This window comes from Hyperolius riggenbachi, chromosome 3, assembly GCF_040937935.1.
Source record: "Hyperolius riggenbachi isolate aHypRig1 chromosome 3, aHypRig1.pri, whole genome shotgun sequence".
In the NCBI taxonomy this organism is placed as follows: Eukaryota; Metazoa; Chordata; class Amphibia; order Anura; family Hyperoliidae; genus Hyperolius; species Hyperolius riggenbachi.
In genome coordinates, this window is record NC_090648.1 from 250,888,993 (window position 1) to 250,904,154 (window position 15,162).

The 15,162-nt window shown below is 40.8% G+C and overlaps 1 protein-coding gene across 3 annotated transcripts in view; it reads right to left on the reverse strand.

Annotated features, from left to right (window-relative positions):
* Positions 1-236: 236 nt before the first annotated feature.
* The window catches only part of DCLRE1C (DNA cross-link repair 1C), a 32,907-nt gene continuing 17,981 nt past the window's right edge, over positions 237-15,162 (reverse strand). For all 3 annotated transcript variants that reach the window (XM_068276158.1, XM_068276159.1, XM_068276160.1), the window contains 6 exons: positions 9,642-9,743; positions 9,413-9,549; positions 6,922-6,976; positions 6,678-6,766; positions 4,869-4,969; positions 237-2,231 (listed from right to left, as the gene is read on the reverse strand). In XM_068276158.1, the coding sequence (XP_068132259.1) occupies positions 1,291-2,231; positions 4,869-4,969; positions 6,678-6,766; positions 6,922-6,976; positions 9,413-9,549; positions 9,642-9,743 (1,425 nt within the window). In that variant the 3' untranslated portion in view covers positions 237-1,290. The remainder of the gene's footprint in view (positions 2,232-4,868; positions 4,970-6,677; positions 6,767-6,921; positions 6,977-9,412; positions 9,550-9,641; positions 9,744-15,162) is intronic.

Consider the following 15,162-nt stretch of genomic DNA (forward strand, 5'->3'; position numbering starts at 1 on the left):
GCTCCTTTAACGCCAGTGAAAATCGGGACCCGAACGCCGCGTTTGTGCAAACGCGCGTAAAAGCTTGGTACAAACGCTCCCATTCACTTGAATGGGAGCGTTTAACGCCAAGCCCCGAACGCTGGCAGTAAACGATCTGCAAACGTCCGTCTGAACCAGCCCTTAGAATGATAAACTTAAATACCAAAAACGTGAAGGATTTCCTATGGATAAAAATAAATAGATAATACAAGTCATTTAGGTTTTAAAACGTGATTTACATTTAAAAACACACTTGAACAGAGAGGGACATGGAGGCTGCCATATCTATGCAATGCAGATTGCCTGGCTGCCTTTGTGATCCTCTGCCTCTAATACTTACTGATAGCCATAGACCCTGAACAAGCATACCAGTCAGATGTTTCTGACTGAAGTCTGACTGCACTAGCTTGCACGCTTATTTCAGGCGTGTGCGATTTAGGCAGTGCTGATGCCACAAAGATCAGCAGGGTTGTCAGGCAGCTCATAGAAATAAATATGGCAGCCACAATATTCATCTCACTTCAAAACTGATAGGCTGCACTTGTCATTTTTTGTTTCTACAGAGCTCACTTTTGCACTTCATATTAATGGAAGCCTGGAATGCATGCAATTGCACAAGTAACCTGCCATTTTAATATCTGTATAGTGGCATATTATTTAGCACCAACATATTCTGCAGTGCCTTACGTATATTTAAATAATAAAGGGGGGGGGGGGGGGGGAGAGACTAAAAAGTAAAGAAAACATAGTAAATGTAAACATGATTACCACCTTAATAAAATATTATGGTATTATTTCATTCAGAATACAAGAAAAAAAATGGTAATGTAAGGGAAAAAAAAGACAATACGGCAGAATTGTGCTGTAAGTATATCCAACTTTTCCACTTTCTACCATCATATATGTAGTTTCCAATGAAACTGAAAATACATTGATACTATCATAGAGTATTGCTCTACTATTGGTCATTTCACAATGCCAGCCAGAATGTCCAGCAGCAAAACAGAGCCACTGAAGGCTGGGGAGGGACTCAGCATGTAAGACAAAAAAAAAAGTCACTTCTTCCTGAAAATGCCCTCTAAGCTAAGAAGATTCTGACATGATAGGATTATGGTGTGCTACCTTTCATCACCGTATTACAATTTATCACTAGTCCCTGGCTGCCATTACTTAGTAAAGCTAAGTAAGAATAGCAGCCTCCATATTCCTTTCATTTCAGGTGCTCCTTAAATTATATTGGAAACCTGTTCTACAGGTAATGCAATTCTCCTAGCACTGGTTTTGAGGTGGGGTAATGGCATCGCCTGTAGCCAGTCGTTGATAGAGGTACTGTAGTTTGGTTGGATGTGGAATCTCAGCACCAGGTGATGAAGGAATCTCAAAGTCTGAGGAGTTCTGAGAGTCTTTTTTACACGGATTCTTTGTTTGGTCCTCTTTTTCTGCAGTCTCTTTACATCCTTTAACATTTATGTGCACCGAGTCCTGAGTAGGGTTTGAATTCATATTGCTTTGTGCTTTTTCTGTTTTAGTATCTCCAGATGAGACATTTGCTGAAGCATTATAAGATCTAATCAAAGTTGGCATTTCAGCTGCCTTCCTTTCTTGTGAGGAGAGCAGCACTGTATCAGACTGGCTGTCCCATCCCTGGCTACCCTGCTCAGAGATGTGGGTAGACTGGGAGGAATTCATGGAGGATATATGAGTAGAATCATCATCAGAATCACTGAAAAGTCTGGGGGACTGTGAATTCTTCTCATCCCCAGAGGTTGCCACACTGCTTTCCTTATCTAAGGGATCGTCGCCTAGTACAGACTGAGATAAGAAGAACGTGCTCCACTTTGGCACATGTTCTGCCGCACAGGTAGATCCATCCTTACAGCTGTTATTAGGATTCCTTGGTTTAGCTAAATCAGCCATTGCTAGGGTACACTGGGCATCTTCAGTAGCATTATGTTGGGGAACTGATGCTGAGCTATCAGCTTCCTCCTCCTCTTCCTCATCTTCTCCATTGGATTCTTCACATTCCATAAAGTTTACCAGGGTGGCAGTGGGAAATGGCTTGGCAACAATGATGTTCTCCACAGACGTACTCACTTCACAGCTAACAGCAGAGTGTTTGTTATCTAACTTCCACTTATCATCCCTGAAAATCTTTTGCTTCAAATCAGTTAATGGATAATCATCAAATAAGTCTTCAGTACCGTCTTCATCTGTGAAAAAAAAAAAAAAAAAAGATAAAGAAAACAGATAATATACAGTTCAGTCTCGGATGGCAGAGAACTTAAGTTAGTGAACATCAACAAATGTAAAATACTGTCCGATTTTTGATTACCCGGCTGCTCGCTAATGGAGACTTCACTTTACTTCAAAGGATATCTGAATTTACAAACCTACAAGCCATCCTTGTTCCTTGGCATTGCTCTTAATGATAAAATGTAAATATTCACAACATTCTCATTATATCCAGAATAAGGTGATGCAGCCTACCACAAAGTGGGGCAATTATGTTAACCCAGTAGATTGTAGAACCAACTTTAATAGTACTCATTTTCTGGAGTCTCCCACATCGATGTGGACCACTGTTGGCCCACTCTTTTTTTTGTAACATGACCTCAGTTCATTGAGGTTTGCGGGCATTCATTTATGCACAGCTATCTTTAGGCCGGTTTCATACTGCAGATTGGTGGGTACGCAGTAATCCCAGTCTGGCAGACGGCCAAGCAGGAAGTGACATTTAGGTCCACCACCCCTCGTCAATTAGTCTCCAGGTCTATAACCTGGCTTTTCTCTCTGATCAGTTAGGGCTGTTTCAGACTGGCGTCTCAAATCAAATGCTTTGCTGGTGCGCAGAAAATAATTTGGAAACTTACGGCATTGCTTCCAGTTGTTTGATTTTTGTGGTGCGGTTTGGCCCCCTAGGGGGGTCATGGAAGTGCTGCAATTGTCTTAAAGCAGATTCGAGATGAAAAACTAACTATAACAAGTAACTTGTCTATATATCTTATCTAAAGTTTAGATAGTTTACACAGCAAATCTAGCTGAAAACCGCTTCAATAGAATAGGATTATTTCTTCCTGTGATACAATGACAGCAGCCATGTTGTTTGTAAATATTACACCAGCACTCAGCCTCTGAAAAAAAACCTAATCCCCCCTCCTCCTCCCTCTGAAATCTCTGGCTAGTAATACCTCCTCCTCCTCCTGCCCAGACTGAGCTCCCATAAGCCCTTGCTACTGCCAAGGCTCTCTGAAAAGCTGTGAGGCTTGTTCAGTTTATAGTGAATTAGAGTATTAAAACAAAAAATGATATGGCTTGAGGAATGCCCTATAAACAATAGGAAAGGAACACAATTATGCAATGAGTAAAAGTTCATCTCGGATCCACTTTAACCCGGATGCTACATGTAGCACTCAAGTAAAAACGAGATGACAAAACGATACAATCGATCATGGTGTTCACCGAGAAACGATCGTGCCAGCAGCTGTCCATTTCCTTGAGTGGAAAGCACTTAAATGATGTTTACTTCCCCGAAAACATTCATTTGAACCAACCCTAAGAGTACCATGAAAAGACATATTAAAGCTTCATAGAAATCAACAGAAGTCTCATCCCATTACGTCTGCATAGCATAGTGAACAAATGAAGACCAGGCATTTTATCCACAGATGTTGCGCTCCTCCTGCTAAATATGTTCTCCAACCTCTATCTACCAGTTTGCAACACAGCAACAAAGTCACCTACTAATAATCCAATAGTGTTAGCGCTCAAACGGTATCCTGGGGTTGTGGATCCAATACTGTATGAGATACTGCACTAGGTTTTGTTGTTTCTCTGTATATGAGATTGAAGGCGACCCTAAGAATCGGAAGCTACTGCAGCCGGAGCAGAAGGTGTTTGATCGAGTGGATATATGAAACAGGCTCTTATTGCTGTTTGTGATTAAGCAGCTACTACATCTGGTGAGCGCATTTTATAACTTCAGCATGTGCTAGTGCTACACTGGACTGAGGTGTGCTGCACGGGAAGGTGGAGGGTGCATAGAGCATCCAACGCTATTATACTATGTGCTGTTCCTTTTCTTTCATTTTTTATGTATGCCTCGCTTGAGGGTTAACTGCATGAAGAGATATTGTGAGTGATTGGAAGGATTCAGAAACAGTATTGGATCCATAACCCAAGGATACCGTTTGAGCGCTAACACTATTGGATTATTAGTAGAAGACCAGGCATAGCTAAAGCCCTGCTACTGACTTTAATTTCCCCTGCACCCAGTTGAAGGAAAAAGACAATATGCTCTGTAGCTGCATCTGGCATGCTGGTTCACTGCAGGTTTTGTAATCACTGGCGTACCTACCGCCCCTGCAAGGGATGCGGGGGGGGGGGGGGCGAGGGGAGAGGGGGCCCGCAGCTCTGGGGCCCACCACCCGCCCACCAGCATTAACAAGCAAGCGGACGAGTATGACACAAATTGGGAGCAGGCTTTTCCTGTCTGGTGCGGAGGCGGGCACTAGGACCTGGAGGCATACTTCTCGTCAAGCTCTGTATGCTTCCTTATCAGCCCCCCTCCCCGCCTCCTCAGGATACTAGACCTGCATGGCGAGGTAATCCGTTGTGGGCTGCCTGCTACGAGTCTTCTTTCTTCTGCAATCTCCTGCAGAAAGGGTGATAAATGAGGCCAAATGTCATGTCTGCCGCTGCGGAGGCTGGCTGTGTGTATGTAGTGTGTGTCCAAAGTTTCGCAGGGGGGCCCAGTGGTTTCTAGTTACGCCCCTGTTTGTAATTCAATCTCTTTGGTTACATAAGACCACAAACAAACATCATACGGCTTAGGATGCAAACCTTCTCACCTTCTTCCAACGAATTCATATTCCTTGTGCGCTTCAGACAGCCCAAAGGCTTATACTTCATTTCACAGCTGTCTGAGTAAGATCTGCAAAGGGGCTTCAGGCTGTAAGAAAATGTGACTCATTAAATGTTGTTCCATATTTTGTTGCTAACATTTTACAGCTCGTAATACTCTTCAAATGCTTGAAAAAAAGAAAATGTTAATCTGTTTTCGTTTATGTAATGACGAACATTTTCTACTAACGTATACAATGCAGAACAAATGTTATGCCTCTCATGCAGAACACAACTACATGTGTACATGGAGTGTTCAGAGTCTGATGCAGGCCACTAGGACAAGTCTTATCCTAAGAGAGCTGTTGGATGGATATGCAGGCAAATATTACAGGTTGCAGTGATACAGCTATAAGCAGGAAGACTCAACCTGGGCAGCTATGGATGATAATGTATTCCTTAGCATAGCTTTGTGGAAGACTGTAGTGACTGGCCTTGAAAATGCAACCTGGTCAAGGGCTTCTTCCTTGAGCAGAGTGGGAAGGGGACAACAGGGTGTGTCCATTTAAGCATCAGATGGTTTCCCAATTTTGCCATAAAACGCAATTTTCACTTTTTGCCTGATTTTTGTTGCCTCCATCAGTGTACAAATTCTTTTAGCACTCCTTGCATCCTGTGCCATACACATCGAGGTTGAGTGATGGGTGTCCCATTTCACAAATATTTTTTATTAACAGTATTAAAAGAACAGAACTGAAGCATACCAGATGTTAGATTTATTGTTCAAGTCCAGTCAAAAACAATGGGACTTGCATGGCTGGAATCAATTTGCTCATCATTACACAACTGATTTCATTACATTCTGTAACTTCCCTCAAAACATTGTACACATTATTTCATATGCCTTCTGATCCCAGCTACTCCATCCATAAAATTCGAGTGAATGGGTCAGAGGACCACCTCTCTGGACTTTTGATAAACTCCGGAAGGAGAAGTCACGTGTTCACCTCCTCTAGCTTCCCTAGGAACACGACCATAGAAGGACTAACACATTGTTCTCAAGCCACACAGGAGAAAGTCAGTGGAAGCTGTACAGGAGGGGATGCATCATGCAGCATCATTCTAGACGCACTCTGAACAGCTTTTGAAAACCCGAGCAAATGCAGAGGACCACTAAGTTTGGAGGGAAGGGAGTATTTGGAGGCATCAAAGTTTATGGATACTATGAAATACATAGGTGGATCACCGCATACACAGCACAGACGCAGAGCACTGCTGCAACTAGCTCTGCCTGTACAGGTAGAGCTAGTTCAGCAAAAACTCGGTATACAGAGGCGCCAGAGTAGAGTAAAACGTTTTAAAAACCGCTTAAAAGGAGAGGGGGATGTTAAGGTGGACTCACCTCCCTCTTACAAAAAAAGAAAACTCACTTGAGTCTCAATAAAATAGAATTGTCAAGTAATTTATTCAACTCCACAAATGCAACGCGTTTCGCGGGCGTGACCCCGCTTCCTCAGGCAAAAATGGGAGCACAACTCAGTGGGTCAAGCAATAAGTTTGAGTGCCTCTGAGTGTATATATATATATATATATATATATATATATATATATATATATATATATATATATATATATATATATATATAATATATATACATACATAAAATTGTATTGAACTCTTCATTTTACCTGACAATACTGCACCATATTGGGCTCTCGATTCTCTTCTTGTTTTTAAGCAGGTAGAGCTAGTTGCCTGTATTGTGTCTCACTAACAATCCATCATTTTTCATAAAGCAAAAGTAGCTGTTACTCACATTTCCTCAACATATGCTACTGTTCTTCCAACAGGAATCACATTTGGATAGGCATTGTTTGGTTGCAGGTAACCGAGAAAATCTTTAATCTATGTAAAATTAAGAAAACTTGGATTCAGTTAATTGCAATGATGATGATTAGTTTTAAGGAGCACAACTGAACAGCCGATAGACTTAGCAGCAGACATGAATTAAAACTAATGTGAAAGAGTGAAAAAGTATTTCATTCAGCAGCAGAACTTACCTCACTATACGAGGAGTGGAAAGAAAAGCATGCTCGATATGAACTGTCCCCGATTCTAAAGGTGAAAAGAAAAGCAATATGGTGACCAATGACTTCATAAAATGTACAGCTTCACTCCAGTCAGAAGTAAAAATCTTAGAAACATACAGTGAAAACTCAGGTGACGAGCAGGAGAGGTAATCCCACTTCCACCTACTTTTGGCTTCCTGCTGTCTTCCTCATGCAGGCACACTGAGGTAGCCACACAGAAGCAGGTCAACTCAAAAAGAGGCTCCAGCCACTCCACCCATTAGTAAGACGTATAGAGGCTACCATATTTATTTTCTTTTAGACAATACCAGGTGCCAGGCTTTTGCTTTCAGTAGTGTTTGAATAGCATGCCTGAAGCAAGCTTGCATAAAGTATTATGCTGGGAATACATCATGAGTTTTTTTGGCAGATCGATCGTTCGATAGATAATTTCTGACAGGTCTGATCTGATTTTGATTGTTTTTCTCATAGAACTGAATGAAAATCGATTAGAAAATCGATCGACCAGTAAATCTGCCAAAAAAACACTTCATCAGGTTTTCCCAGCATTGGAGGTGGAGGATTAAGAACAAGACATTGACGTAATATCCATTGTTTAAAATGAAATAAGACAGCTTCCATATCCCTTCCAATACAGGGTCACTTTTAAAGGACATCCGAGATGAAAATAAACTGATGAAAAACAATTGCATCTATCCTCCTTCTCCTAAAAATGACTTTTTTTTAGATATCCCTCCGTTTTATTTTATATTTAAATCTAGTTTTAAAGTTTTTACTGTTTCATTGTCTCTGCTCAATGACACCTTCATTGCAGTATGTCTAGAGCTCAAATCTATGAATTACTGACCCTTTTTCTCGCTTTCCTGCTCTCAGAAGCAATTTACTGACAGGAAAGTATTATGGCTTTTATTATTTATCAGTGATGGTTATGCTATAATCTGACCCAGTCCGACCCGGAAAGAAACTGTCACTTGCATACCTGATGTTTAACTCTTTCAGGCAGAGAAAGAAAAAGAATGAACACAGCCTAGTTATTTGTGTGCTGGGCACTGTACATACACATGTCTATCTCATCATGTCACCTCGGTTGTCCTTTAAGGAATAAAAAGGACTTGTATTAAAGTTAAGTTCTGTGTACAAAAAAAAAAAAAAAAATTGCATCCAGAGAAAAAAAAATGCAAGTTAGACGCATCAAAAAAATGTAATTATGTGCCAACAGCCTCAGAACATAGAAATTAAATAAGGATCAGCACCATGGAGTGGCAAAAAAGTCTTAAAGTAGTTTTAAGCTATATACATACACAAAACTCGGCCTACTCCCTAGAGACAGACGCAGACACATCTGTGCACCAACGTCACCAACAGGATCTTCTTTGCTTCTACCTGGATACCTCAACCGCCTGGCTCACTTAGGAAGTAGTACCAACATGCTGGAATATAGTGTGTGTGTGTGTGTGTGTGTGTGTGTGTGTGTGTGTGTGTGTGTGTGTGTGTGTGTGTGTGTGTGTGTGTGTGTGTGTGTGTGTGTGTGTGTGTGTGTGTGTGTGTGTGTGTGTGTGTGTGTGTGTGTGTGTGTGTGTGTGTGTGTGTGTGTGTGTGTGTGTGTGTGTGTGTGTGTGTGTGTGTGTGTGTGTGTGTGTGTGTGTGTCTCAAAGTCAGACTATTTCATGTCTCATAGAATTCAAGAAATACATAAAAAAATGCATGGGCTTCAGACCCCAGTAAGGCATCAGTGCAGGAGTGGCAGGAGGGCTTGGATACTGGAAGGCACTTAGACATTACAATCTGGCATGTGAAAGACAATTTGAAATACCATTAACATTTAGTTTGGAGTGTGGCTTTTTAGATTAGGAAGAAAACTTGAACATATTAGTCTGTAAATAATACAAGACAGCAGACTAAAGGCTGGGACCCACTGGCAGTGCTTTTTAATATCTGTCAACTGGCAAAGTGCTGCAGCAGTGTACCCTATGGGGGTGGTTCCACTTGCAACGTCACGGAAAGCGATGCCTATAAGTCCCAGCCCTTAGTCAAATAAATCTTAACAACATATCCCCTAAACCCAAGTAGCCCTGGCTAGGCTTTGATACTTGCCTCCAGTGTGGGCAAACATACTTGCTCCATACCACTGCCCCAGATTATGACAGAGATTCAGCCAGCTTGCATCCTGTCCCTAAAGAGTTAATTTCTTTTTATGCAGCTCCTCCATTTACCTTAACATGCCTGCTTCTTACAGAAGACTAAATCTGACATCCATTGGCCGAGAGGTACATGGCATGGTCCAGGTGGAAGACTCTGAAGTCATACAGGTAAGTAAACCTTTTCTGCCATGGTCCCGTCCTCAGACTCGATTGGGTACAGTTTTGCCTCTCGTGTAATTGCATTCCTCTACTTGTAAAGATGTGTATCTACTAGTAAGCTGAACTTGAACGGAAAGAAGTCCTTACATAGTGACACATACCGGGAAATCACACTGGTCTTCCTCGTCCTCTCACCAAACCACATGGTTGAAGGTTTAATGCTGATGATTTTCAGTGGGACTCCATCCCCAGAAAACATTCCACAAGGCAGTCTGTTACCACGCAGAAATTCTTCATTCTTACTTAAGAGGAAAAAAAAGGAATTGTCAAGGGATACAGCACACTGAATAAGGAGATTTGATCCAATGGTGGCACATGAAATGTAATTACCGTTGGATGGCGACATGCATGGATCTGTGTCCGGCAGTCTGTTGTTACATGGCAAAGAAGTTCAGGCATGTTCTTAAACATATCCAGTTTATTCACATGCACCTGCAAATGCAAGACATGATACTGTAATCCTGCTGTTCATTCTTTTACACAAGTTGTCAGGTTTTCAATTATCAGAAATTAATAGAGATTTATTAAATAAAACAAACAATTAATGTCTTTTAAAAATATAGCCTTATAGGATTGCATGGTCTATTATAGATATTAGCAAGTGTACCCTGATTTATATTATATATGCATGCATGTTTGATTCATTATATGGATTGTAAGAAATATATTTCTTTATACTGTTTTATATCAAATGTAATTCTGACTCAAAAAGAAAAGCAAAGAGTTTCTTTCCACTAAGTTCAGACTGCTGACAAAATGTTGATCAAGGTATACGTGACTATTCTTAATCTTTAGGCAAATCTCAAGGGCCCGTTTCCACTAGAGTGAATCCGCATGCGTTGTCTGCATGCGGATTCGCACAGCCAATACAAGTGGATGGCCCTGTTTCCACTTGTCAGTTTTTTCCAGCGTTTTTCTGTGCATTATTTTTCTGCACGGTAGAGCCTGCAGAATTCGCCTGCGTGAGGAATGCAGGCGATTCGCAGGCTATGTATTTGATAGGGAGAAAACTCACATGCGTTTTTCCGCGATTTCGCGTGCAAATTCGCATGAAAACTAATGTAAATTGAACCAGGCAGTGACATGGTTAAATTCGCATATACCCTTCCTATGCGAAATCGCGGCAAAAACGCATGCGGAATCGAATCCGCATGCGATTTCGTCAGCGGTGGAATCCCAGCGATTCACACCACACTAGTGGAAACGAGCCCTTAAAGTTTACTTTGTCTTGGACAATACTAAAGCCAAGTGTCCTTGTTTACAGTCCAAAGGGCAGCAGGCTGTATAGTAGCAGCTTGAAATAAGAAGGTGAACGGATATAGAATTTCTTCTATATCAGCACGGTGGCGTAGTGGTTAGCGCTCTCGCCTTGCAGCGCTGGGTCCCTGGTTCAAATCCCAGCCAGGTCAACATCTGCAAGGAGTTTGTATGTTCTCCCCGTGTCTGCGTGGGTTTCCTCCGGGCACTGCGGTTTCCTCCCACATCCCAAAAACATACGGATAGGTTAACTGGCTCCCCCCTAAAATTGGCCCTAGACTGCAACACATACACTACACAATACATACAAAGACATAGGACTATGGTAGGGAGTAGATTGTGAGCTCCTCTGAGGGACAGTTAGTGACAAAAAAAAAAAACGATATACTCTGAACAGTGCTGCGGAAGATGTTGGCGCTATATAAATACTAAAGAATAATCTTATTATCTTATTAGAGGTAGGAATGAATATATATATATATATATATATATATATATATATATATATATATATATATATATATATATATATATATATATATATATATATATACACACACACACACACACACACACACACACACACACACACACACACACACACACACACACACACACACACACACGTCATGCATAGTAATGTAATAAGCATTATCCCATATTATTTTATATAGTTAAGTGGATAGTATATGGGGATATATATATTTAAATATCATATATCAGCTTATGCTCAATTCCGACTGGTTTCCCCAGAGACGGTCAGAGCTACAATGTGTTTTAAGCCTAATGTTTAACTCTGTGACCAGACACTTAAGAACCATATTTACTAGGATAACATCTTGGAAATATAAATGGTTGTTCTCAAACAGAGTCATAACTTATTGTTGACCAGCTGAATTTGCCCAGAGAGCTAGTCTTGACCAGTTTTAGGTGTTAAGGAATTTAAAGAAAGGAACCTTTAATGAATTGTCAACATAGTGTTGAACATGGTATTAAAAGGTCAATAGGTTATTCTTTTAATTTTTTAATAATATATCTTATATGAGTGTGCTCCCTGCTGGAGGAAATTACACATTCCGAAATAATGTCACATGATTTATATAAAGCTGATAGTTAAATTAGCTAGTTAATTAGAAATTGAAAGAATACGCCCACCAACTTCAATTGGATCTTAGTTAATCAGTGGAGGTTGGATTGTTGATAAAAAGAAAAGACACACACTCAACCTCTGAAAGAAGGGATCCCAGACTCTCACGCCCTACCAGCCTTGAGGCCACTCCCAGATCGGGTTAGCAGTGCAGGCGTGGCAAGATTCCTTACTCCATTTTATTGGTAACTATACATTTTTTATTATATCAAAGCCAACTAAGTTAGGAGCTTGGATTTTCAATGATTCTATACCTAGTATAGAATACCCTGAACATGTGACCTTCCTGGAATTGCAACTAGGAATATCCGTGTTTGATTTGGGTCCATTTTTCTCTACATTTTTTATTAATGTATGTTTTTCCTCCAAGCTTATAACTTGTTAGTGAGAGATAAAAGATTGGTTGACATATAAAGGTTTCATTTACAGATCAGGTCAGAATTGCATAATTTCATATATCTTTTTCCTTTGATTTAAAATCAGATTCTTTTTTATAAAATAAGTGTTTACATATCAGTAAACTTTAAACATTTTATATATTGAGGTTTTTAGACCAGCTAGATCTGCTTACATATTTTTCCCTTGTTAGATTGTGCATTACAATCAAGCCTTGCAAATAAGTAAATGCCTGCCATCTTGTGGTTACACAGCCTATTGTGATGGTCTGATTTTATTGGTTAATATCTGTGGTCAACTTTGCTCTGAAGTGTGTAGTCAGCTTATATCGAGAAGTACCCTGTGGTTATTTGATGGTTATCGTTTGATTCATATTATTTGATTTGTAATCATTGACAACTTTTATATATTTAATAAATTAATTATTTTAAAAGTAATGAGTTGTCCTGACTTTTCACTCTTTGTACCAGTAGCTTGAGAAACTCGCTATAAGAACTTAAAGAAGTTCTGTTACGGGTTATTAAGGAGGAAAACAGACACTTACCTTGGGCGTCTATCAGCCCCCTGCAGCGGTAATGTCCCACGGCGGCGTCCTCCCATCTGCCGTTCTCCGCCGCCGGCCCCGATCTAGCGCGGCATGGAATCCAACTGCGGCTGCGCTACAGTGGCCGCGCACCCGCTCGCTTCCGCCTGCGTCATCGGAAGCTTACTGCGCAAGCGCAGTACAAGGCTCCGTTGTACTGCGCCTGCGCAGTAAGCCTCAGATGACGCGAGCGGAGGCGCGGCAACGCGCATTATTCGTCTGTGTGACAGCCGAAAAATAGCCCGGTGTCGGCTGCGGGGAACGGCGGATGGGAGGAGGACGGCGTGTGACATTACCACTGCAGGTGGCTGATAGAAGCCCCAGGTAAGTGGCAGTTTTTCTCCTCAGGAACCCCCACAGAACCCCTTTAAGGTTGGGCGTTTTAATATAAGACTCCTCCCATTATTCTTTGTAGGAGGCCTTAGTTTTTTTATTTTATACATACGGTTATAGTTTATATAAACGTGTTGTATAAATGCTTGACAAAGTTATGAAAAAAATTGTGACCCTAAAATGCTACTTGTAATGCCCATTTTACTGCAGTTTATGAAATATTGGCCCTTTGCTGAAAACTTGAAGAGGACCTGTAATGACTCACAGCAGAACTTCAGGATACCAAGTAAACAGCTAGTGTCAGATAAGCGTAGTGTACTATAACCTTAAAGCGGATCCGAGATTAAAAACTAACTATAACAAGTAACTTGTCTCTATATCTTATATAAAGTTTAGATAGTTTACAAGGCAAATCTAGCTGCAAACAGCTTTAATAGAATATGATTGATTATTCCTGTGATACAATGACAGCAGCCATGTTGTTTGTAAACATTACACAGAAGCAGGCTTATCTGCATCTTGAGCAAAAAAACCAAATCCCCTCTCCCTCCTCCCCTCTGCCTCTGATATCTCTGGCTAGTAATACCTCCCCCTCCTCCTGCCCAGACTGAGCTCCCATGAGCCCTTGCTACTGTCTGAAAGTGCCTTGGCCCTCTGAAAACCTGTGGGTGTGGCTTCTTTAGTTTATAGGGAATTAGGGTATTAAAACCAAAAAAAAAAGTGTTTGGCTTGAGGAATGCCCTATAAACAATAGGAAAGGAACACAATTATGCAATGAGTAAAAGTTCACTTTAATCTACTATAAATGTTAAGAGCATTCAGTTTGTTGACATAAAGCAAATATGCTTTATTTTAAATGGTTTCATTTATTTTTTAATCTATAAGGGATATGAGGGCAGACATCCAACAAACTGCAGGTAAAATTCATGTTAGCAGGTAGCACATGCAAGTTTTACTAGCATTTACGTAAAGTATGCAACAGGGGTTGCATAAATAACTCGCATTATATACATAACATAACTTATAAAAGCAGTGCGTGCATTACGTACATAATGCAGATTGCAGTATTTGTGCAATGCCCGACTATACTCTGTGCACATACATTTTATGGGCAATTACTGAGTCTGCCACAGGGCTGTGGAGTTGGAATGAAGGAGTTGGAGCAAATTTGAATACCTGGAGTTGGGAAAAAAATTCACTGATTCAAACTCCTAATAAATGTACATGGTTATTAAGAGAAAAATATGATAAAATGTTCTATTTCTCAGTTAAAAGTCAGAATAAATAACATATACAGTATACAGTAATAGCAGTGCTTAGTCCAGAAACCTGAAGTAATAAACCAATCAAAAAACATGTTATTGGTACTGCTGCTATAAAGCAGTCACCATATTTGTAAAGTTATATCTATGGGACCACTGGACTCAACTCTTGCCACCCTTCACACTGATTGGCAAGTATATAATCTACTAGGTGGGCACAGGATAGACTACAGAGGACAGAAGAGATGGGGTAAAGTAGGACAGACGAGACAGGGGGCAAAGGAGGCCACAGGGGGACAGCTTGGAACCATAAGATGCAGTGACTAACCCCCCCCCCCCCCGAACACTTTTTGGGGGTGGAAAAGTGCGTCTTATGGTCTGAAGAATACAGCAAGTTACACAGTAGTACTATAATCTACATATGCACTCCCTGCAGAGCTGTTGAGAATCTGCTGAGAACGTTAGACACCACCTCTGCATTCATTGTGCCCATCACCTGGTTCAGATTGTGCATGAAGAATGTGTAATACAGGAAGAACACCCTTATTCTCCTGCAGAATTCCTGCATATCACTGTTAGATGTACCCACAGTTAGATTTCCTATGGCCCGATCAATGTTCTTTGTTACTGTCTTCCCCCTGTACAAGTACTCTTGTCTTGACTAGTTTTGATTTCAACTTACCTATGCTAATTTAATGTATGCTAATGCTTAAATTTAGAATGTCTCAACAATAAGATTCACTGAAATCCAAAATTGCAGAAAATGGCCCTTGCCTTTTTCCCCATCAGATATAAAGAAGGTAGAGGCATTTTTCTGGAAGGTGGAGGGGCTACACGATGGTACCTGGCTGATATGGGGCTCTGGTTAATCTT